The sequence below is a fragment of the Leuciscus leuciscus genome (assembly GCF_965113295.1).
Source record: "Leuciscus leuciscus genome assembly, chromosome: 4".
NCBI lineage: Eukaryota > Metazoa > Chordata > Actinopteri > Cypriniformes > Leuciscidae > Leuciscus > Leuciscus leuciscus.
This window is the reverse complement of record NC_138728.1, coordinates 44,964,391-44,990,990: the sequence shown is the minus strand read 5'-3', so window position 1 is coordinate 44,990,990 and position 26,600 is coordinate 44,964,391. Positions and strand designations below refer to the sequence as shown.

Sequence of the window (26,600 nt, the reverse complement as noted above, 5' to 3'; positions counted from 1 at the left end):
GTTGCAAAAAATAATTGTGAGTAAAAACAAATCTTTTAAGGTGGAAAAGATTTTAGGTCAGAAAAAACAAGGAAAATCTACGCTAGTTTTAGTGAAATGGCTAGGTTGGCCTTCAAAATTTAATAGTTATATAGATAAAAAAACACTGTTGGACTTAAAACACGCCGACGTTTAACGGACGTGATCATACGAGAGAAGGACCGTCATGGACGACCACGGCTTCTACGTCACGTTGCCGTGCAATGCATCTGGGTCGGTTTATCCTGAAAATCGCATATCCGGCTATACAACCAGGTTAGCAAAAGCTATACAATTGAAAGGACAATGGGAGGTGGGACTCACCGAAATCGAATATCCTAGAACTTGGTATAACTTTAAGGATGAAGATGGGGATTTCACCCTGCACACAGGCCCCGTATACACGAATAGCGGGGCCCCCGAAGACGTGGGGTCGTTTAAAAAAGACTTACCCACGTTTTTTGTATCGAGGACATTAAACATAAACGGTGGGTACTACGCAAACATTCGGGCGATCCTCCGTGTGATAAATCAACTTCTCGCACCTACGGGCGTATTGAATTACGATGAATTAAAAAACAAAGTGTTTCTGCTCGCGAAACCCAACGTTTCAGTCAGTTTCCAAGGCAGACTCGCCACTATTTTAGGAATGATACCGGACGATCCTCTCGGACGTTCAAACTATCATAAAGAAGCGGATTTTACTACGAGCGCCATCACATACGCTCCTCATCAATCCGATATCAACGCCGGGTTCTACACATTGTACGTTTACACCGACATTATCCAATATCAATCGGTCGGTGATTCTTACGTCCCCCTTTTGAGATGCGTACATATATCGGGTAAAAGCAACGACACGGTCATTGCTAGATACGACAACCCACATTACGCATCGATCAACAAGGATCACATCAGCAGCATTACCATAGAGCTGAAGGACGATCAAAACCGTGAAATACCATTTTCTTACGGGAAAGTCATCGTAAAACTACACTTTAAACCAAAAAATGGTTTATTATAGAGCCGGAGAGAGCGCAGACTATGTGGACTATTACCGAAACCAGGCAGGCGGGGCTTTGCCCGGCTATGCCGGAGGAGGGGTTATGTATGGCGCGGGGTTAGGAGGACTTTTCAGAGGTCTGTTCAGGATGGCCATACCTCTGTTAAAAAGAGGATTTAGCATCGCGAAACCCCACCTAAAATCCGCCGCTAAAAATATAGTATCCGACGTCGTCTCAAACGTATTGACGCGTGCACATAGCAATAATGCTAATGCTCAAGACGGATCCGGCCTGATGGTCATGGCCCGTAAGAGGATGTCTAAACCGCCGGGTGTAAGGAGGCGTGGTCAATGGGGTAGGAAGAAGAAGAAAACAACTAGCGGAACAAAGAAGCGTCCAGTCGTACGTAGAAAGCGTAACAAGTCTGTAAGTCGAAAAGCATCGGTCAGGAGATCCGTAAAAACCATATTCTAACATGGCGCTACTGCATCGTATGTCGGGAGAATGCATTAAGTCTGAGTTGGACTTATTTACGGTTCCGATGACGCAGACGGTTATTGAGAAAAACGGGTATTTAGAAGTAGCCCCATTATCCGCCATATCGGACTCCGCGCCATTGGAGTTTTTTATCGCCGGCAACGGCGATGATTACTTGGATCTAAATAACACGATGCTCTATACACGTCTGAAAATCACGAGACCTAACGGAGCCAATATCGCAAACCCTGCGAAGGTGGGTCTAATAAATTACCCCGGAGCCACAATTTTTTCACAAGTCGACGTGACCCTCGGCGACCGTCTGATATCCCAGAGTTCCTCGACTTACCCTTATCGCTGTATCATAGAGAGTCTGATCAACTATAGTAAAGATGCGCTGGAATCTCTTTTCTCCGCCGGACTGTTTTACAAAGACACAGCCGGTCACATGGATGTGGCTGACCCCGAAGGCCGTAACGCGGGGTTGACGATGAGGGCGGTCTACACCAGCGAAAGCAATGAGGTGGAAATGCTGACCCCTATACACAGCGATATATTCTTCCAAGAAAAACTTACGTTAAACGGTGTGGACATTAAGATACGCTTCATTCGAGCAAAAGATGAATTCTGTCTGATGAGGTCCGACGACGTGGCTTACAAAATAAAAATAGAGTCAGCGTCCCTATTTGTCAAGAAAGTCTCTGTATCACCGCCGGTGAGACTGGGACACGCACAGGCGTTACTCTCGACAACGGCCAAGTACCCCATAGATAGGGTATGTGTAAAAAATTTCTCCATACCTGAGGGGACTCGTGTCTCAAATCAAGAAAATCTGTTTTTGGGAACGCTGCCAAAATCTATCGTCATTGCCATGGTCGACATGGACGCATTTACAGGGTCCTACGAAAAAAATCCATTCGCATTCAAACATTACGATCTGGAGTTCCTGGCCGTCTATGTCGACGGACAACAATTCCCCGCCAAGCCTCTACAACCAAATTTCGAAGGTGGTTCGGCAGTACGTGAATTTTATCAATTGGCGATGACGACAGGAAGACACCTTAAAAACCAATCACTCTCTATCGACAGGGTCGATTTCCTGAACGGATACACGCTTTACGCATTTAACCTTACGCCTGATGAAGACTGCGGTCAGCACATTTCGCTCATCAAGTCCGGGAATATCAGACTCGAAGCTCGTTTCAGACAACCGTTGCCGAATACCGTTAACTTATTAATTTACGCCGTATTCGATAGCATTATTGAAGTGTCTAACCGCAGACAGGTGCTGCTCGACTACTATTGAGATGAACACGCTACAACTCACCGCCATCATGGATAAAATAACGTGCAGGACTCATTTTCTCTGAGTTCTACCGAGCGATCAACTACCCAAAAAAACTTTGAGGATCTTACCGTCGATGGGTATCATTAATACCCACCCTGCTCGATTGCCGGGGGAGCATTGGGTCGCGGTTTATTTAACCCAAGAGGGAACCGCTTGTTTTTTCGACAGCTTCGGTAATCCACCCAACAGCCCCCGCTTTCCAATCACTATCAACAACTTTCTAACAACCAACGACGCCGACGTGCTATATTCCGACAGGCGCGTCCAGGATTTTTCATCGGATACCTGCGGGCAGCATTGTGTGTTTTTTCTGTATCATTTAGCCAGAGGTCGCGACTATAACCACGTGATGAAACTATACACCGATGATTATATCAAAAATGATAAAATGGTGTCCCTCTTTGTGAAGAGATTAAGACCATATGTTTGAAATGATAAAATGTTATCCTGCGTTCATTGTGTGCAGACGTGTTTGACGTATAAATAAAAACATCTTAAAACCATTACATTTTTTATCGTCTTTTATTTAATCATGAGATAAAATGTAGCGCACAAAATATAAGTAGTCGTTAAAATTCCAACCATTGTCCTCGTTCGGAAGACGGTGATTTAAATGGTGAGTCTTTGAACTCTGGAGCCATGCGAGGTGAATATCTCCGGGCCTTTTTTATAGAAAGTCTAACAGGAGGTGATGAGGGCTCTACCGGTTTACTCTTTAGAGAGTTAATCGTGAGTCTGACCTGTTGATTCGGCACTGTAGAAAATGGGATGTTTAATTCGGCGAAGGCGTGTAGAAACTCTGACCATCCTAGAGGTCTCCGGTCATCCCTAACCTTTTGCGGGGCCGTCACATTTTTTAACAAATCGAGCATGTGTGAACCTTGTATGACTTTGCCCCTGAACACAAACTCCCCCGATTTGTTCCACGCACTTAGTCCTTTAGCTTTAGACATCTTGTCTAATATGTATCTGCTGTTTTTCACGCTTCTCGAAGGTACATTCTTCAGAACGTCATCTACAATGTCTTCCCCCTCGGCTTTACCGTCTTCGACGTTAGCAGCAGTCGGCGGTTCATCTTTATAAGCGAGGTCAGGATTGGGTAACGATAGCGTTAAAACACTGCTCTCGCGATCCCCTTGTTTAACGATGGTCAAAAACCTGCTCAGGGTATTGGTGTAAAGTTTGGCTTTTTCATAAGTATTCAAATCAGTCCGCTGTAAAATATTTCTTATGGACCCGTCCAAATCGTTCTCCACGACCCGCTGAATGTTCTCGCGAACATTTTCGCTCTTGATCTTATCCAGTTGATGGTGCGGGACTAAATACATCTTCTCGGCATACTCCATCCTATCGATTTGCTATCAAGCTCGAAATAAAGGGTACTGCGACGCTTAGGAGCGGTAACAGGAATCCACCCTTCTGGTTGAAGACTCGTTTCTTGGCCGCTATGCCAATTTTTTTATCGGCTACAAATTTAATATCCGCTTTTCTCTTTTTCAGTTTTTGGTACTGCTGCCTGTTGACCGGAATTGTGCCATATAGGATGTTAAGAGCCACTTCACAGAGCGTTAAAATGAATTCGTCGGACGCCGATTGTAAAATAAGACGTCGTTGTTTAGGAGTTGCTTTATGTAGCAGTTTTAACACAGGTAGATGTTTACAAAGTCTGGCGGACATGACGATTTATCACGTTCTTCTTTTTTTTCGGAATATAAACCACTTGACGGTCGGAAAGCAATCCTGTTCTGAGACGGTACTGCTCCGGAGTTTTTGCTTTATAGTCTATCATTAGGTACCCGAAAGGACGGTCAACCGCGTCGTGATAACACTCCATAAAGTATTTTGTGTTTCCTGGGTACATTTGACGTCCTAGCATCGCCACTTGATTGACGTCCCGAGGATTTTTAAACAGAATCATATAATTGGCGTTTAAGCTTATGGTTCTGCTGGACTTACCCTGTGCAAATAAATTTTGCACTATGTAAATAGAACTGAGATTGCGGTGGTGACAGTATTGCGTGAAAACGCGTTGAAGTTCCAAGTTAGCGCTAGCTTGCTCCATTAAATCATCCACCACGAGCAGGTTTGTCTTGGTGACAGGTAGTAAATCATCATCATTCAGAGTCTGGGGTATTCCTTGCACAAATTTAATGTCATACAATTGAAGTAAATCATCGTACAAAGTTTGCCAACAATCATACAACCAAACAATGTTTTCAATTTTCTTTGAAATGATATTCAAACCTTTTTCCAACAAAAGTTTTACAAAATAAGACTTTCCAGAATTGGAAGGCCCACTCACGACACAGCTGAAAGGGTGTTGAAGTCTGAAATCAAAATCGGAAACATCCTGAGAGCCTCGGTGCATCATCTGATCAGTAGCCATAAGGAAGAGTGCTGAAGTCGCGTAAAAGTCTACGTTTATTGTACACGACCTTAAACCTTTTAACGACTGATTTGTTGTGCAATGTGAAAGTCTTCTTATTCCTCACAATGTCATCCGTCTGAGCCAGGATGTATTTGGATCTATCATGCGACGTCACATAGCTGTCAACCAGACCAATCAGGGATTCGAGACATATAGCTCGGGAATTTTTAGCATTCAGGGTTATCCCCTTAGCTTTCATGCACGATTTACCTTTGACCGTTTCAAAAGCATACGATTTGGGGCCGCTCGACGAAAATTGAGTTATATAATCCCCATCGTCCAATTCGCTAGTCAGCTCCCCTAAATGATCGCCCAGAGGCGGTTCCCAGTCCCCCTCCCTAGACACAAATATGACGCTGTCTGTGTCAGAGTATAGCAGTCGGTCGCCGAGCTTGTCCATCAATTCGTACAATTCCAGTCGGGCGTGCGCGGTGGTAAAGGCGCCTACAAAAACGTTCACGTCGCGCGCCTTGCAAACATCCTCGTTGGATGGTTTATGCTGAACGAGAGCCACGTCTTCTGAGACGAATGAGAAATACGTCAACGTGTCGGTATTGCCGAAAACGATTCTGGTGAAATCTTCGGGGTCGCTCACCAGAGTCGTTTGAGGCAAGTTCTGTCTTAAAGAGAAACGGCCCCACAAACTATTCAGAATTAATTTCGTGATTGCCCTCTGGGCTGCATTGTACTTTATCTTTTCTGGGTCGAGTTGAATCCCTTCTTTTTCAAAATACTCACGAATGTAAGTCTCTTTCTCCGCATCCGTGACGACATTGGACGGGTAGCCGGACGCTTGTTGTTTCAAACGCAAAAACGTTTTTACGTATTCGGCGAACAACGTGTCTGACCGTTGTGGAAAATGCCAAACCTCGTCTATCTTGGCTACCACATAACCCTTCTCGATGGCTTTTAGAAGCTCGATACTGACCCAACAGCCGGAGAGCGATCTTTCCTCGTTCGTGTGGGTACAGCTCGTGGTCTGGTTTTGGTCGTGAGCGCAGGTTCTACATAACGGAAACATGAGTTTTCCTTGACATCTGTAAGGGAGAACCGGGTGCAGTAATTTGCGGGGAGGGTAGACGGTCGCTTTGATAAGACCGTAATAATTTTCAATCGGTTCAAAATCTGTGAAAATTATTTGGGGGTGTTCGATCGGGTAGCTTTTCCTCGCCTGACAATACGGGTACAGACTGGTAAAGTCCAGATACCTTATTTTCTCATCACCGGTCACTTTGTGATATAGTTTATAGGCGTTCGTTCGCCCGCCGTAGAGGGCATGTCGTGGGTTCAGTCTCTCTGGGGCAGAATAATCGGCCATAAATTCTATCACAGAGGGATCGGTCTTTTTCATGCGGTTCCATTCGCATTCCCAAAGAACCTCGATTTGCAAACCGTACGCGTTCCGCAGAATTTCAACCTTATCGTCAAACTGATTCCTGAGAACCCCGTAGGGTACTCCGGACAGGGGGTGCGTCTGATGGGGTGCAAAGCGACAGCAATGACCATGGAAGATGCACCCCGCGTATTCTAATCCACGCCTGACACCGTCCTGCTCGTAGTAGCCGTCTAAAAAGTACTTACCGACCGATACTTCGCCGTGATTTACGGCGTGGTGAACGTCCACGTTTCTAGTCTTTTTTACATACTCGAGCCATTCGATCGAACCGCTTGAGTAGGACTTATTCTGATGGACGTACGCTTTGTTATGCGTGAGGGCGAGCGTGTTTCTGGCGAGATAATGTGTTTTGAAGACCCCCATTGCGCAGCTGGCGATCGTTGTGAACCCAAAAGGGTCAAGTTCGGTGCAGTGTACGAAAGACGCTCTGTATTTCATACACCCTTCGCGTAATAAGACGACGTCGTTAACGCCGTACGCGTACAGTTCTTTCTTGAAGTCAAAGAACTTACCCTCAACCGTGCGGTACCACGCATCAAACTTTTCTCGGTCTTTATCAGACATGTTATCGTAGTTGTAGAACTTTTTGTCGGGGTATGGGCCGAAATAGTTCTCATTTTCCACCCTGTTGAAAAGATGGGGAAAGTAGCCTTTTTCAGTCGTCGTTAAGTCTAACGCCGCAGGCATTTTGGCGAGAGCGAATGGGAAAAATGAGTAACTGTCGATATATCGCTGGGCAAACGTTTCATCGTACATAAACATTAATTTGCACCCTTGCATTATGACCTCAAGCTCGATCCCGGCTTTGCAAAAATACTCCAGGATTAGAAAGGAGTCAAATCTGGAGGCGTAATGAGCGATGAAGCAGTAGTCTTTGTATCGAGGGTGTCTGAAGCGGTTGATTAGCTTAACGATGCAGTTGGTACCGTGAGCAGTAAATTTCTCCCCTTTGAATGTGATGGCGCAGACAAAATTAGCCACGTGCCGACCGTTTTCGTAACGCGTTTCAAAATCGTAGAAGATGTATTTCTCACAGGGTTCCTTAGGCTCTAGAGGTTGTATGAAGCATTGATGCTCCCCCTCACCCGCTAAAACACCGCCGAATTGCACAACGGGATCGCTGTCTACGCTTAGCACATGATCGTACAAATTCATATTTGGGTTTACAGCTAATTCAAAAAGATCCAGATTAGCGAGGGGTTGTGAAGATTCTAAATTAAACAAATACTCTTCTAAAGAATCCGGAAGCATACTTAGCATTTCAATCTCGTCCGGCGACAGTTCTGCATCAAAGCTTTTAGCAGCGTCCATTTTAGATTTCAGACCAAAACATGGAATATAAAAAGCATACGTGTAATAGTACAAAATCAGAGTATATGTAAAAAGCATATATGAAATAGTACAAAATCAGGGTATATGTAAAAAGCAAGCATGAAATAGTACAAAATCAGAGTATACATAAAAAGTATAAAAATGTATACATGAAATAGTACAATATAAAATCAGAGTGTATAAAAATCGTTACATGATTTAATGGAACACATCTATTTTACTCATCAGACTGTTCGACGAGAATGAGGAGAAGATGATGAATCAAAAGTACCAGTTCACGATGGTATTCGGTGAACATGCCTTCGTTTCTATTGATACGTCGAAATATTTCATCGGCCAGATTTTGAATAAATCGATCTTGCGCATCCACTCTGCTATGTACCTCCAGCTGAGAGCTGCGAAGATCACCGCTCAATGAGGCTAATCTACTACGCGTTTCGATCTGTGCGTCACAAACCTGAACGTGCAGTGTCTCTAAACGGTTTTGTGTTTCGCTGTGTGCACGAACCTCCCCGTGCAGTGTCTCTAAATGGTTTTGTGTTTCGCTGTGTGCATCGCGAAACTGTTGTCTCAATGATTCTATTGAATCAATAAGCGCATACATCAGAGGAGTAGCACCAGCATCATTAACTGTCTGAGACTCTGATGCTGGTACTACTTCTTCATCCTCAATGTCTCCTTCGTCTTCTTCCGACGATTGGTGAAAACCGTTGTTTTCATCAATTGTTTGATTAGATACCTCGTCGTCGCACTCACTCGCCCAAGAACCACAGTCCCATGTTTCCAGTTGATCGCTATCCCATACCGTCACATCATCATGCTTTCCGGCTGAGCCTGTTGTGTAGAAAATAACAAAAAATCTTAATGGTCTGGTTCAATTTGGATTTTTAAACTTACGATAATGTAGTTAGTCTTACCGTAAAACACAGTCGTGTCAGGACTGGGCTGCTGACTGCTTGACCCACTGGTAGATGGATCGGGTGACTGGTTGACAGGCGGGGTACCAGGGGGAATGGCAGGCGGGGCGGCAGGTGGAGTGTTAGGTAGAATGGCAGGAGGGGTGGTAGGAGGTGTGACTGAAGAGCTGATAGGACTGGGGGGTGGAACGGTAGGTGGAGTACCGGGTGAGTTGGAACCGACGGTCTTTCTGACCTTTCTCAAAGGTTCACCACTTGGTCCAGCACTCTCACCGTCATCTTCATCTTGCGTAAGATCTACCACTGCTGATACTGCGAATTAAAATTTTTGTTAAAATAACTGAAATAAAAATAAGTTCATTTAATTTATAAAACAATATAAAAAATAAGTTCTCACATGCATCATTAATGGATTGGAAAGCGACCAATTCAATATTCGGGATATTCGTGCCTGGAAAATATAAAACCTGTTTATGCATGGAAGACAATTTGGTGAGTTGATTTTATACACATCAACCGTGAATAATAAAACACATACATATATACACATATACACACACACACACACACACACACACACACACACACACACACACACACACACACACACACGCACACGCACACGCACACACACACACACACACACACACACACACACGTAGCATGTAATGTAGCCTGGATCTCCACCCTTCAGCCTTGAGAGGGCGACTGGCGCTTGAATCTAAAATGCTTGTTCTTTTAGCGGAATTTAATGACACACCCACAGACACACACACACACACACAGACACACACACACACACACACACACACACACGCACACACACACACACACACAGCCTTAAAAAACAAAACAAAAAAAAATTTAAAAATTAAAAAAAAACTAAAAAAACTAACTTAGTTAAACAGATTATCAATCCTAAAATAAATCAAAACAGCATGTCATATCAATAACAACCACAAGATGGCACTATTTCAAAACAGCATGTCATAGCAATAACAGCCACAAGATGGCACAATTTCAAAACAGCATGTCATATCAATAACAACCACAAGATGGCACAATTTCACAAAACAGCTTGTCATATCAATAACAACCACAAGATGGCACAATTTCACAAAACAGCTTGTCATATCAATAACAACCACAAGATGGCGCAATTTCACAAAACAGCTTGTCATACCAGTTACAACCACAAGATGGCACTATTTCACAAAACAGCATGTCATAGCAATTAAAAACCACAAGATGGAGCTATTTCACAAAACAGCTTGTCATATCAATAACAACCACAGCCGAGGAACAATTTTACCAATACCAGGATGTAGTTCTTACCTCCCCGGCGCTAGGGGAGCTATGTGACGTCGGTTTTAAACATCAACAACAACAAACATGGCGGATGTACCGCCTTCACCATTGTACAGTGTTAAAACAGACTTTTATGTTTTTAAAACATCGCGAAAGCATATCGATCTAGCTTCAGAACCATATAGACGTCAGAAAAAGTAGTTTGGTAAACAATGACACGTAGAACTCATAGAACATAAACCCCAGTTAGCAGGGAAGTGATATATGCTAAGCCAAGAACTATAATAGGATGCAGAAATTAGATCAGATGGCTAGAACGACATTGTGACAAATAAGGGCTCTTTTAAATAAACAATGTTGCAGGGGTAAAAAATAAAGCGTCTTTTCAAAATAATAGCCGAGGGAAGCCACGTGTTTTCATAATAAAAGTCATGGGTAATGCGATGTGAAAACGCACGAAATTATAATTGTGTTTTTCTGAAACATGGACCAAAACTAGATGACGATCAGATTTATGTGCCTAGAGTCTAATAACCGAGAAATTATGATATGATAACCCATCAGTCGTCACCCGGACGTCTTTTTGACTAAACAGTTTTCAGAGCAGATTAATATCATAACAACGATGAAAATAATATAGCTATAAAGATTTTAACAGATGACCCATGCAATAGCAGACAACGGATAAAAACCAGCAGACCGTAGTTAAAAACAGTAATAGCAACCAACAGATAAAAATAACAGTTACAAACAGCAATAGCAGACAGCTATAAAGATTTTAACAGATGACCCATGCAATAGCAGACAACGGATAAAAACCAGCAGACCGTATAGTTAAAAACAGTAATAGCAACCAACAGATAAAAATAACAGTTACAAACAGCAATAGCAGACAGCAGATAAAAACAGCAGATAAAAATAACAGATAAAGCCAACAGATAAAAATAACAGACAAAGCTGTTAAAACAGCAGAAAGCAGATAAAAATAATATAGTTAAAACAATCTTTTTAGATAAAATACCGCAGCAATAGCAGGCCAGCAACTATTCAATCAATGCTTAAAAAGTAATGAATTATTCCTAATGTATAAAAACAACGGGATAATATAACAATAAAAAACTTACTTTTTTGCATCTTGAAAAGGTGATCAGAGATGGTCAGGGTAGAGAGTTGGTAAAACTGATGGTTTGGCTGGAATCCAGACGTTTTATTTATAGGCAAGTTGGTTGTAGTGAAACTGTAGTGAAAAACAATACTTTCGCCACGAGATGGAGCTGTTGTATAAGGAATAAATTTGTGCCCCAGGAAATGCTTTATCACGATTCAGAATCCCACATCCTAGTGAAGAGGTAATAATTTATTTCAAACTGCCAAACGACCGGAAAAAATGATCAGCATCTGTGTTTTTAAACAAACGCCTGTCAATACGAGAGAAAATACGACCGCTGTGTATCAGTGTTATAGCCGATTCAGCGAATACAGACCTCAAAGTCAGCATACATAGTGAAAGGGGGGATATAGACTAACTAACTAACTAGCTATAATTTATTTCAACCTGTCGAAACATCCGCAAAAATGTCCACCATCTGTGTTTTTTGATGACTACCATATTCAACCCAGTGCACCAGAGATAATGATTGTTTTACAAAGACGCTTACATCAGCGTTAAGTCACGAAATAGTTGTCTTAATATCCTATTTTATATCGAGGGGGGTCAGAACTCAGCCAGAGAGAGCGCGCGCATAGACGCATGCACACGCGCCACTCTGAGTGCTCTGGTGAGCTCGTACAGGAAAACAGTGTTTTTGTTTTACCTGTTTTAATAATGTATTGAATTTAAAAACATTATTACGACTTTTAATAATATATTACATTTAATTAAAAACATTTTATAAAGATAACATTTAAACTTTGAAATAAATTTACCCCTAACATAATGTCTCATTCTGATCGCTGAATAAACCCTAGGAGTCAGAGATCGTCAGGTGGTGCTGTGGCCCCGTTTCATACATTGCATTTTTGTGCACATCCATGGTATGGATGGCTTCTTCAACTCTCTAAATAATGTAAGATTAATTTTTATTCTTTTGTTTATCTAAAACAATTGGTTTTAGCAAGCTTTTTATTTTATACACTTTTAAAGAACAGAATGTTTTTTTTTTTCAACTTTAGTTAATTTTTAAATTTTTATTTTTTATTTTATATTTTTTTTTTTATAACCATTTCATTTATATACTTTTGTGTAATAGACACCACACTGATTTTCATAACCTGTTTTTTCTTCCGCGCTCTATAAACATTTAACTGCTTGTATAATTGTTTTTCAATGTGGTGTGACACACTTACACAGTCTTTTTCTTCTCACTTTTCCAAAGGGGCACACAATGATCTGGAATGCGGAGGAGATGCTGACACATATCCTAACAGCGCCTTCAAACTTTCTGTCATACACATGATCTAGGGTTAAAAAGGTTAAATGGCAAAAGCTTCTGTCAAAATCACATGATCTAGGGCTAAAAAGGTTCAAATAGGGCAAAAGCTTCTGTCAAACCCACATGATCAAAGAATAGCAAGGTCAATAGGGCAAACCATAACAACATATGCCGGATAGACACCGGAAGGTCAACCTGTCAAAACACATGATCGAAGGGATAGGAAGGGGCAATAGGTCAAAACTAACTGTCAAAACCACATGATCGACGGATAGGAAGGGTCAATAGGTCAATCCATAACAATAGTGACCGGAAGGGCAACCGGAAAGGTCAACCGGAAGGTCAATGACAACCGGAAGCCATCAATCATTTTGACACATGGTGTAGGGTATATACTACTCTCTTCCTTTTTTATTTTCATGGATCTCTTGTTGTGAATAAATAACAGAAACCCCTTTCAGCAATCAGATTCATTACCTGTTATATACGCCAACAAATCCAAGATGGTACATTTTGATGAGGATACGTTCGTCACTTCTGATGAATTTAACACTCTGTATGTATTTCTGCAGCGCGGTATCCGTCTCTTTTCTAATTCCTCCAGTTATGTCATATTTCTTAGGGTTTTTGTGACTGAAGTCGTATCCTCTTTGGAGAATAAGCATGGCTTTGTACGATTCAATGTTTGTCTGGATCTAATGAGAAATTAAGAGTGTGAGATTAAACAGTCTCCTGCACATGTAATGAGAGATGATCCGGATTGAGTAACACTGTACACTGATTCGTCAGGAATGAGATTTTCATCCATCTATTTTCTGTACTGCTTATCATATACAGGGTTATCTATCTATCTATCTATCTATCTGACTGTCTGTCTGTCTATCTGTGAAACAGCAAGTGATTTCAGTAAATCAGTAAATATCAACAGATCAACAAATAAAATCTGTCTATTGCACTCAGGATGTGCAGAAGTTGTTCCATGAAAGAATCAGAGACAGAAATTGTGTACTCACCTCATTTTTCACTTTCTCACGTAGAATCAATGCTTCCTTCTTTGGGTCTTCTGTCTTGCTGCCAGTTGCTTGTGCTACAGCATGATAAAGAGCACTCTGATGATCCGAGTTAACGCTGATTATCTTGCCATCATCCTGCACAATGTCGAAATGGCCGCTGTACAGCTGTGCATCAGCTCTGTTTAAAAAAAGTAAAAGTAACTATATTCAGAAAACAAAGTTCATAGGCATTAAAATGTAAATGGATTTATATATGGGAGCTGTATAATGATCTAGTGGTTAGTCTTACTGTGATGTATGTGGGGCTTTTGAAGATTTGGTTAATCTCAGTTTTATATCGCCTGCTGATTTGTTGCTTCCTGGGTAACAATCCTCAGTGAGCTGTTTCCCATTTTCATCAACGACAGTAAGTTTAATTCCTTTTCCATCGAGCAGGTTACTTTTTGTGAGAACATACACATCGAGGGCTGTAGCGGGCTTGTTGGCTTTGCACATTTCTTCTGTATACTGCATTAGCTTTGTTTTGTCCTCAACTGACAGCTGTTCCACTTCCTTGTGGCTTGCAGATTTTTTGTTGTGTTTTTCCCTCTGGTCATCAAAGAAACGCTGAGTCTTATGTCTGCGCATGACCTTGTCTACCGCCTGTCCTGCAGCACTATCCAACTCACTCTTAAATGTGCTGGTCATTAAAGAAGTCATGTGTGTAGAACAGGAATTGATGAATTGCACAGAAACTTTCTGTGCGATAATCTGTAGTAGTTCTCCTTTAAGGCGTTGTACACCATGTAAATTGTGACGTCCATCTTGGTCATACTTTGTCATTTCTTTCTCAAGCTCACTGATGCTCTCCAGTAATTCAGGAACACATTTCTGGTCTATAATCTCCTTTGTTGGTATGGCTCCCAATATTTGACATAGAGTTGTTGAGTACTCAGCTACTTTCAGAGCCAGCTTTGTCATTTCAAGCACACCTGACTGTTTCTCTTTATTCATAATCTCTGTTGCTGCTTCACACACCTCAGAGAGTCTGCTGATAACGTCCCGTGCTGTGGTACAGTCCAGTATGAGGTGAGGAATTATCTCTTCGCAGAGCATGCCAACTGATTTTTTTATTTGATTCTCATAATTCTGGTCAATCTTGAAATTCTCTTTTTTCAAGGCAGCTTTCGGAACACCTGAGCTGATGAATTCGACAAGAGCCTGATCCAGTTTACAGCTCTGCTTCACAGATGAATTAACGACATTCTCAAAACTGCTTTGTAAAATCTTCTTAAAGATTTCCTGAAGTGCTGCATCAGCTGCGTAGTTCATGGCAGTGAGCACAGACTTTTTCCCGATTTCCTGAACTGCATATATAGCAGCAACTTTGAAGTTCTGTCTGAGCGCTGTTGAAGTTGTCATGTTTTTCATTGCAGACTTAAAAGATTCTTTACTGAGGGATGTTATTCCAGACGTAACACTTCCTTTGAATGAAATAAATGTTGCCTTTCCTGATTTAATGATTTTAGATGCAACAGAAGAGAAAGACTTTGTACCATCGAGGATACCTTTTGTCGCTTTAAACACTGATGTAGCTGCTTTCTTGATAACGCTAAACCCAGCTGTTAGCAAAGAAAGCCCGATGCTGATACTCTTAGATATTGCCCATGACACCCAATCAAATGTGCCCTTTATCATCCCCTCTATTCCACTGATCATGTCAGACACTCCTTCTGAAATCAGGCCCATTCCAAACTGACTGGCTGTTCCAAGTGTCAGCGCACAAACAAGAATCCCAGCGAGAACCTGCACCACCCCGAGTATGAAACAAATCAAAGCATCGATGCAAAACTTGGGCTTCTTTTTCACCTCAAAAACAACACCGAGGCCATAGTCGTATAACGATCTTAGCTCATTAGTGATGATGACGTTTTTTTCTTTAGACAGAGTGTAGACTGAACAGTCTTCTGTTATGGCCTTACTGTTGTTTTTCTCCAGCTCTTTAAGTTTATCCAATGCATTATCAATGTACGTCTTCCAAGATTTAAAGATGTTCATTCTGGCCTCCATTTGGCTCTGAAAGTTGTTGTTGTCTATACTCTGATCTTTGTTACCAGTGACTGATAAGTTACATGAGACCATTGTGTTTGAGACTTCTGAGATGTAGACGTCAATGGATTTCTTTGAGTCTTCCAGCAGTTTCATAGCGTCTGCTTTATAGTTACCCTTACCGAGGTTGATGGTGATGTACGCCTGGTTATAGAGTGCCACAGCCTTGTAGTGTGGGTCAAAGTTAGCAACTTTTTGCCAATAGTATTCAGCTCCAAAGGCATTGTTGGATTTGTCGCGGCAGTGTAGATCAGTTCTTACAATTGCTTGTTTGACGTGATCATAGAAATTATCACATTCTCCTCTTAGCAGCTTTCCACTTGTTTTGTTTATTGTCCTGATAAGGTCTGCTTCAAGTTGCTTGAAGTCATCATGCCTATTGATGTGATCTTCGTGAAGGGTCAACCACAAGGCCCAAGATTCTTTCAAAGCATTGATGGCTGGCTGATAATCAAACTTAGGCTGATGATGTTTAAAGCAATCAGGAATATTATTGAGTTGCATTCCCATGGGGTCCAGTTTTTCTTGCGGTGTGTAATGCCCATCAAAGTAGTTCAGCAATGTACAAAATGTGGAGAACAGATTTTCCTTTAGGTTTATTTCAACCAGCTCATCACTTTCCATGTCGTGGATTCGTTTAGTTTCATAATCCTCTCTTAGCTGGCGCATGATTTCCACAGACTGACCTTGGTAAGCTGGTGCAAGATGATCACAGTTCACAACCATCTGGACCATCCCAGGATTGCCTTTTCGAGATGTACGACCAAATATTTGTTTCTCCACTCTTCGGTTGTGTGGAAAGTGAGTAAGAAGAACGAAAAGACCACCACACTTATTCACACTTTCATCAACCTTGATGTCTGTACCCCGTCCTCCGAGATTTGTAGCAATGATTATTCTGCCTGCACAGAATTTCTCTCTTTCAATATTGTGCTTCTCACTGATTGTGTACAGAGTAATCTGTTCTGCCTTAAATCTGCCACCACCTTGTATTTTCTCAAGTAGTTCATCTGCTGTTTTAACATCTTCACAAATTACCAAGACAACTTGTCCTCTCTCTGCTATTTTCCATGAAGTTTCACAAATGGTCTGGATCCATTGGTGATTCCCACCTTTCACTTGGACGACTGGGAGCTCCACCACCCTTTTATGGCGATGTGCAGGTACAGTGTAGCTCTTTGCTTTATAATGTCTTGCCAGAAAGTCCTGATCTGCCTTACCTCCTAATGTACCAGAAACACCAAATATACCACTCCCACTGAGATACTTTTGAAAATAATGGAAATTTGACATGTAGTTTGTCACGTTGGATATAGGTGAAATTGCAAGTTGGTGCTTGAACTCCAAGAATTGTTGCAGACCATTTCCCCACTTCTTGTTTTTCTCCAGCACACCACTCGCTTTGAAGTCCACTGGAATTATAGCATTAGACTTGTCATGACTGTCAGCAACTCTTTCAGCGGCCAGTGAGGTGTCGATCATGTATTCCCGGCCCCGTGACATCTCAACAGCCTTTAGTGCATTCTCAACAAAAACTGGTAACTGATTCTCAACGTAGCTTTTCAAAAAAACAGGGATGACAATGAAGTTGTTGGATTCTTTGGCTGTTTTGAGGTTATCTGAGTACTTGATATATGACTTTATTGTGCTTACAGTTGCATCAATGAGCGATTTCTCAGACATGATTTCACATGCCAGTCCTCCTTCCAGCAGTAGCATTTCAACATTAAGGTCACCTCGTTTTTCCTGAGCTTCAAAACATTTTGCTTTCTTGTTCTCTAATGAATAGCACTTAAACACTGCACTGTTCTCCAAGACCTCCTCAAATATTCTCAGAAGATCGTACTGTTGTGAAACTCCAAGTTTCTTCATGACTTCAGATAATGCTTTAGACATTCTGTCCTCTTTCACATCATCTTCAATTCCTTCCTTGCGCTCAGCTTGACGTATCATTTCAATATCCTCCTGAGTGTAAAATCCCAAAGTCATTCCGGGTAGCAAGATCTCATTTGCTGAAAAGCTGTCTGTTTCCTGTCCCATAACGGCTGCTGTTACGGCTTTATGAAAGAACTGTATCCTTGTCGCCCATTTTATCTCCCCTGTTTCAAGCATTTCAATTGGTTGACAAGTAGATATCATGGCCCATATGTTGGAAAGCACTTGCTCCACATGCCTAAATCCACTAGATTCATGGGACAAGAATGTTACTTGAACTCCGTTGTCCAAGGTCATAAAGTCCACTTCATCCACTATTACAAGCTCAAACTGTCTTGTACCGCGAGTAGTCCTCTTCTCAAATTCCTGTTTCAGTATGTCTGCTGCAAAGACTCCCACTGTGCCATATACTATTTGTTGCCTGTAAGCATCTTTAAGATGTTCCTCTTGTTCCTCTGGCGAATAGTCACTTCCGTAATGTGGAGGTACTACAGATGAGGTGACACCAAACATTTCAAAAAACCTTTTCCACTCTTCTTGATCTCGTCTGGCTAGAACTGGAGAGCTTGTCACAATGTCCACTTTTGTTCCACGGATGGCCAGAATTGTTGCAAACATGGCTAAGATGCAGGACTTGCCCTCACCTGTGCCAATCTCTAGAAGACATCCTTTATTTTCTGTCAGCTGTGCCAGGAGGAGCAAAAGCAATGATGCTAGTTGTGTACATCTTGGAAAATAGCCTTGAATCTTCGTGTTGTCTTTTGTGGTGATTGTTGAACAGTCTTGCACTGCTATTGACATTCCAATTAATACGTCTTTCAGAATGTTAATATCTGGGTTTGTAAGATTAAGGGAGGTTATCTTCTTTTTCAAATCAGTGATTTGTTCTTTAGTAAGGTCCACCAATTGATATTTTGGGAGTTCCGACTCTACGTATCGAAGCACATCCTTCAACAGCAACAAGACTTTCTCTGGGCAGTTTGCTTCACGAAGTTCCTTCACAATTGTATCAGCATCTTTTTCCTTGTCGTTTTGTATTTGTTCTTGAAGAAACAATAAAGGGTTTTCATTCGTAATAGCAGAGAGAACGTGGAGGCAGTCCAGGTGGTAGGTTTGAGCTGTGTGGAGAACTGAATCAAGTTGATCACATTTGATACCAGGACTTTTGCAAATGAAGAGCATTATTTCAGTTGGTGTCCAGATTCTGTTGAACAACATTTGACCCAAAATGTCCCTACTTTGTGGTGAAAGCTCTGAGATCATGTCAAGCACATTTAATAAAATGTGTTCTGCCAAAGTTAGATTTGTGGCATGAAGCTGCTCCACCAAACCCAAGAGAAAATCGTACTTCTCCCAGCCAAGCGGCTGATCTTCATCATCTTTGGCATCTTCAGTGCTACTGTACAGAATGAACTGTAGAGATGCCTCGAGAACTGTGAGCTTCTCTGTAAGAGACAGTTCATTATATCCTATAGCATGATCAAAGGTAAACTGAAACTCTGCTGAAAGGTTGTTTTCTCGACAATGTTGTACTGCAAGTTCATTCTGGAGCATCTTAATCCTGTCCCAAATCTGATAGTGCTGTATCTCTTTATCTTCTGTGATCTGGTACTTTAACAAAAGGTCTTTGAATTTTTCTTCAACATCATTAACCTACATAAATGTGCCAAACAAAAATGGATCTCAGTAACAAGTGATGTGATCAAATGCTGTATATACAGTTATGTTGCTCAATCCAAATTAAAGTCATACCTCGTCCCTCTCGATCGCAGCAGCATCATCTTCTATTTGCTGATGGAGAACTTGTGTGCGTTCATGATGTTGCTCTTGACCTCTGAAGCTCTGTTTTTCACGAAGCCGCTCAGTTGCTCGAGAAAGCTTGAGTCTGGATGATTCACTCTCTCTGTCCAGCTCCTGTTGAATCCTCTGCTCACGTTCCAAACGTTCCAGGCGTCTTCTCTCCTCCTCTTGCTGTCTTTGTTTTTCATCTTGTTCAATTTTTCCTGTTTAAAGACATCAGACACTAGGGGTTGAAAGACTTCAGATTTTTTGAAGAATACATTTATGTGATGAAAGTCTAGTCAATGTAGACTAGTCGCTGATGACGTCATCAATGAACAAATAAGCGTGAACCTGGAGCTGAGACTCGAACGCAGGTTTTTTGTGCGACGTCTGGACACCCTAAGCACCCTATGTGGATAAAAAATACATAAAAGCTCTAATCAAAGAATAATGTACACTGATCACATAAACGCTAAGGAACGGCAAAAAAGTTAGCTGGTGAGATTAAACAGAAGTTTGTAGGTATGTGTCGGATAAGTATGAATTAGCATTTATCAAACTGGTTAATGGAGCCAAACAGCATTGTTGTTTATTTCCTTCTTTGCTACAACAACTCTTAGCTAAAGAAATATAACATGACCTCGTCCCTCTTTATTTCGTGTTCCCGGAGGAGGGCTTTTTAGGGAAATGTTGGGGTTGGTGATGTCACTAACCCTGGAGGAATTTGTTGTAGTCCCTACCGGCCGTTTGTTGTTCTCAAAAATGTATTTCTTTAAAAGAAAATATCTCCCTTTTGTATTGAACTTTGAGCGTCATAACTTTGCAGATGTTGTTTATGCTCAAACAGCAAAATTACACACTAACTAAAGTTAAAAAAGTGAAATCATATTCAACCACCCCTTTAAAGTTATTGGGTCTCATTCATGAAACATTCGTAAATATACGAGTAAATATGTGAGTGATTTGCGCGTAAAGAGACATTCCCGAAAATTCTTCTCCTGATTCACAAATACTTCGTAAACGTCAGATTTGATAGTGAAATGTGTGTGTGGGTTAATGAATTCCAATCAGTCGTAAATGGGACGCGCGTGCACGTTCATTCTCTCAATTACCATAAATCCCGCCCATTAAAACCGACTGACAACTATATATGGGCATTATATTATGACACGAAACGAAGGATTTCATATGTCTTCTCAAAAGCGAATGAAGAAGATACATTTCTCAGATGCAGAAATTGAAGTTTTATTATCAGAAGTTCATTCAAAGTGCCACATTTTATTTTCAAGCGTACATAGTGGCGTATCAGGTCCTAAAAAAAAGGATTTTTTAGGTAATAATGCTTTTACCTAAATGCTTTAGGTAAAAATGCTTGGCAGATGCAGTTAATGGAGTTTGATCTGTTAATCAAACAGTCCCAGAAGTGAAAAGAAAATGGTTCGACATGAAGCTTGACTGCAACACTTGTGACTTGCGGACTTAAAAATGAATAAACAGCTTGAATATAAAAAAATAAAAAAAGACTTGCGGACTTGTGTTCCGTTTGCAGATGCTATTACTGGCTCTCGTAATAAAAGTAAAAAGAAAACCCGTATGTAATTACTATATATAATATTTTTTCAAAATACTGTGTAAATATGTACCCGATTAAGGTGAATTAAAATGCAGCCTTATTAATGAGCAAAACGTTCGGATGTTAAACGCACTATTTACGCGTGGCTGGGAGCAGGTGTAGATTTCTTTCGTACCAACTAACATTTGGAAAATACGAACATTTTAATGAATCCGAAAATTTACGCCAGAACCACTTTACACACGATTTACACAAAAATTCGTTCTGCTTGTGTTTCATGAATGAGACCCAATAAGTGTAATGTCTAATTTTGGTATTGTTTCATGTTTTCATGTCTTTGTTTGTATTTGTTCACATTGGGATTATAATAAACTGCACATGGGTTCTCCAAGCTTGCCTTCAGTGGACTAATTGTTACAATAAGATAATTAAGTGATTGGGTGATGATTAGAGGTCAACGATAGTGGATTTTACCGATAATGATAACTAGGTTGGACCACACTGGACGATAACCGATTAACCAACCAATAGTTTTAAAAATGGATACTGAATGAAAACAAACAAAATACTCCATGTACGTGTAAAGGGTTAAAAAAGTGTTCACAGTTAAGGCCTATTTATACTTATGCGTCGAACTCACACCGTAGCTACGTCGTAGGCTTTGTGTAGTGCGCGTACCCTTCGGCGTACCCTGACGTGCACCTCTCCAAAAATGTAACAAAGCGTCAACTCGACGCGGACGCAAGCGCTGTGATTGGTCTGCTAGGAGCGCTACCTCGGGTTTCACATGGTCCCTCTGCAAGTGTAATTGCGCGTCAACGCGGACAACGACGCAAAAGTATAAATGAAAACCAACGCGTTGCCTACAGCGTAGAGGCTCCAGCGTAGGTCCGACGCAGAAGTATAATGAGGCCTTTAGGCATAACAGATGTAAAAAAAAAAAAAAAGTAATTGAGTTGAGTTTACAGTTCATTATACTACCATTTATTGCTAAAATAAACAATGTGGAAAAAATAGACACCCATATAATTTTTTTCATGATATTGTGTATTAAATAGTTACTAAAAGGCCAATTTCATTGTATTGTACATGTTACTGTGGTGGGGCGATACTTAAAGAGGTCACTAGATGGCGCAGAGCGCTCGGGAGGAACTTAAAACCCTAATGGTGCGTTCACACCGGACGCGAATAGCGCGTCAGGCGCGAGTGATTTCAATGTTAAGTCAATGCAAAGACGCGTTACGTGCGTAAAAAATTCCTGCGGCGCGAATGAGGCGTAGAGCGCGGCGCGGTAGACGCGAATACGCCTCATTCGCGTGTCAAGTTCGCGCAAATGTTTTATGTAGTGCTTTTTGTGCATTCTCGTGTTTGACGCGAATTCGCGTCTGCCGCCCGAGTTGAAAAATCTGAACTTCTGCGTCAATTCACGCCGCGTTAACCAATCAGGAACCTGCTTGCTGCTGTCACGTGGTGAAGTGACAGTTTATAATGTTATTTTATGTTTGGCCTCGATAAATTACTTTGTAATATGACTAAAATGCTTGGTGTGCAAAGCAAATCTTTCACATAAAAACTCGATTTCAATATATGAGAGATACTCATTTTGTATTGAATGCTATTTATTCCATATCTATTCTAGATTATATGAAACATTATTATTCTAATGTAAAGACAACAAACACAATTTAGTGTATAAAAACTTTTTTTAAAATCACAGGACAGGTTTAACTTTTGGAGGCTGGCTCCATTTATTATCAAAGCAAAAATAAATGACAGATTAGGTGGGTGCGGGCGAGGGTGAACCTCGCGCCGGGCTGTAGAGCGCGGGCTCGACAGGCATAGACCACTCGAGGCCGAGGCCTTATACGGCCTACGCTGTCCTCGTCAGCGTCCTCACCGTTAGGTCCACCAAACCTAGCTCCTGGAGCAAATTGTGAAACTCCTGAAACCCTCCGGAGGGTCTGGTGGACCCGAGTACAGCGACGATGTCCCCTACGCAGCTGTTTCTGCTCTCCAGAGCATATACAAGCTAAAGATTCTGTCTCATTGTTTCTGCATACAGGTGGGTTAATGTTCCTCAAAACTGCATGCATGTATCCCAGTATAAGAGATAAGAGTGTTGTGAATCCTTAGTGAGTACGTGCAATGTTTAGAGTTGAGTAGTTTTGCCGTAATATGTGAAATAGTAGCGGACCTGTTGCTAATGAGTAGCCACAGTACAATATAAACGCTAATGGTCTCGTTTTGTGTTGTTAACTTATCTGAAAATGCATTCAGTGCTAATGTGTGTATAACACATCATGTTAAACGGTTTTCCTGTGCGTGTAAGCATTGTAGTTGACTTTAAAAGTAATTTAGTACAATCAAATTTAGTAATTTGTGTAATGTGATGGAACGGTCGAACTTTGGAAAATGTTTGTTACAATAACCACATGAGAACAAGTTAGTTTTGTGTTGTTCGACTGGTCAATATGTAATTCACGTCAAATGAAGCACAATGAAAAGGATGGACATGGATATGGTTTATTTTACTGTGCTGCCGTGATTATGTATTCACATTATGTTATCACTACTTTGGTATTTTCTGAAGATATAGTGATATCTTACATACTTGAAAGTATTGTGAAATACCTGATGCTATAACAAGCATTTGTTTATTACCTCAGGGAGTCAAATATTCATTTTTTTTCTTTGTTGAAGCAGAATAAATACTGCAGTTGAGCTGAACGCAAGCTAAAGTTTCTGTCTCATTGTTTCTGCATACAGGATTTAAGAACACACCCACCCCCCTGACACCCACCAGGCCAGGGGGGCAACATAAACTAGTGCTGTTAACTTTATTAAAATCTAAAAAGTACTAAACCATAAATGTACTCATTAAATGAAATTATATAGATCTAAATATTATTATTAAGAATTAATTATACATTGATCATTCATGTTAGTTCATAGTGTTTTGACTAACGTCAACAGATACACACTCAAAATTTAAAACTATTAGTAAATGTTTAAATTAATTATCTAACAATGAACAATACTTCTACAGCATTTATTAACCTTAGTTAATGTTACAGATGGACTCTTATTGTAAAGTGTTTCTGCAGCTATTGTGGGGTGTTCCCAGTCTGCAGTTGTCAGTATCTATCAAAAGTGGTCCAAAGAAGGAACAGTGATGAACCGGCAACAGGGTCATTGATGCACGTGGGGAGCAAAGACTGGCCCGTGTGGTCCGATCAAACAGACGAGCTACTGTAGCTTAAATTGCTCAAGAAGTTAATGCTGTTTCTGATAGAAAGGTGTCAGAAATACACAGTGCATCACAGTTTGTTGCATATGGGGGCTTCATATCTGCAGACCAGTCAGGGTGTCCATGCTGTCCCCGGTCCACCTCCGTAAGCGCCAACGTTAGCATCAGAACTGGACCACGGAGCAATGGAAGAAGGTGGCCTGGTCTGATGAATCACGTTTTCTATTGCTTGTGCGTCGCTTACCTGGGGAGCACATGGCACCAGGATGCACTATGGGAAGAAGGCAAGCCGGCGGAGGCAGTGTGATGCTTTGGGCAATGTTCTGCTGGGAAACCTTGGGTCCTGCCATCCATGTGGATGTTACTTTGACACATACCACCTACCTAAGCATTGTTGCAGACCATGTACACCCTTTCATGGAAACGGTATTCCTGGTGACTGTGGCCTCTTTCAGCAGGATAATGCGCTCGCTACAAAGCAAAAATGGTTCAGGAATGGTTTAAAGGTGATATCAGCAATTGTGGGTGACGTCACTTCTGCTTGTGTTTGAAGCGAGATCCCAAACAAACCAAGTTAGCTCCCGTTTCGTGCATCATGAAAAAACGATCATGCACGCGCATTTCTTAAAGCGACAGACACACGATATTCAGATCGACGTTCTACCTCAATGATGGCTCATTCTGCTGGGTAAGTCATTATAGTTGTTTTGTAACATAATTTTATAACCAAGTAAATATATTAGCCGTTACTTGCACATTCAATATTGTGTATTCTAAAATAGGCTAATGCAGAGAATTTTTTTTTTTTTTTTTTTTTACTTCGTATGCATGAACATTATGTTATCAACTACATAGCTCGCTCCCAGCTAACAGAATAGTCATTTGAAATATAAATGGTTACTAGCAAGGTGTCATAACGTTGCCTATTATCATTTATTTACCTAGTACAGTTCTGTACGAGGGAGAGGTAGAGGTCGGGCTGCTTCCCAAGAGCTACAGCCTACCACAGCTGATGTTGAGCATGTCCAGCTGATGCGGGCAAGACGACTGGCAGTCGAGCAAGTATGTTAGCTTACCTGAACTGTTGCACCAAATTTCAACATCTTGTTCGTTGATAGGCGCTGGCTTCTTCTTCAGCTCCGACTTCATGTGCAGCGGTGCATGAGCGCAAAACCTCACAACACCCACCCCCTGTCGGTGATTGGTTGGAACACTATCTATTTTGGTTTTGAGTGGTTGGTGAAACCAATTGTTTTTGTGTGCAGATCTCAGAGCCTAGGCTGCCTACAGAGACACGGCTCTTTCTGCTTATGGGGCGGGCAGCTAGCAGATCGTTAGGAAAGATTAGATGAATATGATCATTTATGTTTGGGTCTTTTTTGGGCCTGCAATCACTGATACAACCTTTAAGGAGCACAACAACGAGTTTGAGGTGTTGACTTGGCCTTCAAATTCCCCAGATCTCAATCCAATCGAGCATCTGTGGGATGTGCTGAATAAACAAGTCCGATCCATGGAGGCCCCACCTCGCAACTTACAGGACTTAAAGGATCTGCTGCTAACATCTTGGTGCCAGATACCACAGCACAGCTTCAAGGGTCTAGTGGAGTCCGTGCCTCGATGGGTCAGGGCTGTGACCAAAAGGGGGGCCAACACAGTAATAGGAAGGTGGTCATAATATTATGCCTGATCGGTGTATATTGTATGTACACTCTCACAAGTTACTTGCTTCTATTTTAGAACACTTGATTTTCTTATCAAAATAAAATGTTACATAAAAAAAAAAAAACTGACATCAGATGCATTTCTGTATTTTCTGCATGAAAATATCAATTTGCTTTTTAATGTCATTATCTTTAAATATGGAACTTTGGTTGTAAACAAATAAAGAAAATTAGCAGCTGGATATGGCAACAATCGTGTTATGCGTGTATTTTTGTCACACTATTTTTATTATTATTATTATTATACATTTTATTTAAAGGTGCCTTTCATGGCACTCAAGGACACATTACAAAATCCATAAGTGCAATGACATTAAACAATAAAACCAGTACAGCAACAAAGCCTGCCTTTAAACCGTTTGACTCAGCCTGAAACTCAGCCTATAGGATACTTGCCTCACATACATGAGAAATAGGACTATAGAAGCATGAAATGTGTACTTTTAAACAAACCAATTCGAAACAAATAGTTTGATTATGTAATCCAAATAAAAGGTGCATTTCTCTCCATAGGCGATGAGTCAGCATCGTCATCTTCATCTTTGCAGCAACACAGACTCAAAAAACACTAGTTTATT

At 41.2% G+C, this 26,600-nt stretch overlaps 3 protein-coding genes across 5 annotated transcripts in view; 1 reads left to right on the top strand and 2 right to left on the bottom strand.

The window, feature by feature from the left end:
* Positions 1–26,600, top strand: part of LOC309496068 (E3 ubiquitin/ISG15 ligase TRIM25-like) — a 136,583-nt gene that overhangs the window by 45,834 nt on the left and 64,149 nt on the right. The gene's annotated exons all lie outside the window — the stretch shown is intronic.
* LOC309496031 (uncharacterized protein) overlaps positions 1–26,600 on the bottom strand; it is a 49,072-nt gene that overhangs the window by 8,781 nt on the left and 13,691 nt on the right. For all 3 annotated transcript variants that reach the window (XM_082165948.1, XM_082165947.1, XM_082165946.1), the window contains exons 4-7: positions 19,449–19,699; positions 13,963–19,349; positions 13,674–13,851; positions 13,138–13,355 (exon numbers count right to left, since the gene is read on the bottom strand). In XM_082165948.1, coding sequence (XP_082022074.1) covers positions 13,138–13,355; positions 13,674–13,851; positions 13,963–19,349; positions 19,449–19,699 — 6,034 coding nt within the window. The remainder of the gene's footprint in view (positions 1–13,137; positions 13,356–13,673; positions 13,852–13,962; positions 19,350–19,448; positions 19,700–26,600) is intronic.
* Positions 8,009–9,688, bottom strand: LOC309496084 (uncharacterized protein). The gene is made up of 3 exons (XM_082166041.1): positions 9,318–9,688; positions 8,921–9,232; positions 8,009–8,837 (listed from the first exon to the last, which is right to left on the bottom strand). Exons 1-3 carry the CDS (start codon positions 9,397–9,399, stop codon positions 8,221–8,223), a joined length of 1,011 nt encoding a protein of 336 aa, XP_082022167.1. The 5' UTR covers positions 9,400–9,688; the 3' UTR covers positions 8,009–8,220.

Coding starts and splice junctions, on each gene's coding strand:
- LOC309496084 (XM_082166041.1), bottom strand. CDS start 9,399: ATGCATAAACAGGTTTTATATTTTCCAGGCACGAATATCCCGAATATT. Junction 9,233..9,317: donor CCAATCCATTAATGATGCAT/GTGAGAACTTAT, acceptor TTTAATTCGCAG/TATCAGCAGTGGTAGATCTT. Junction 8,838..8,920: donor TGACACGACTGTGTTTTACG/GTAAGACTAACT, acceptor TCTACACAACAG/GCTCAGCCGGAAAGCATGAT.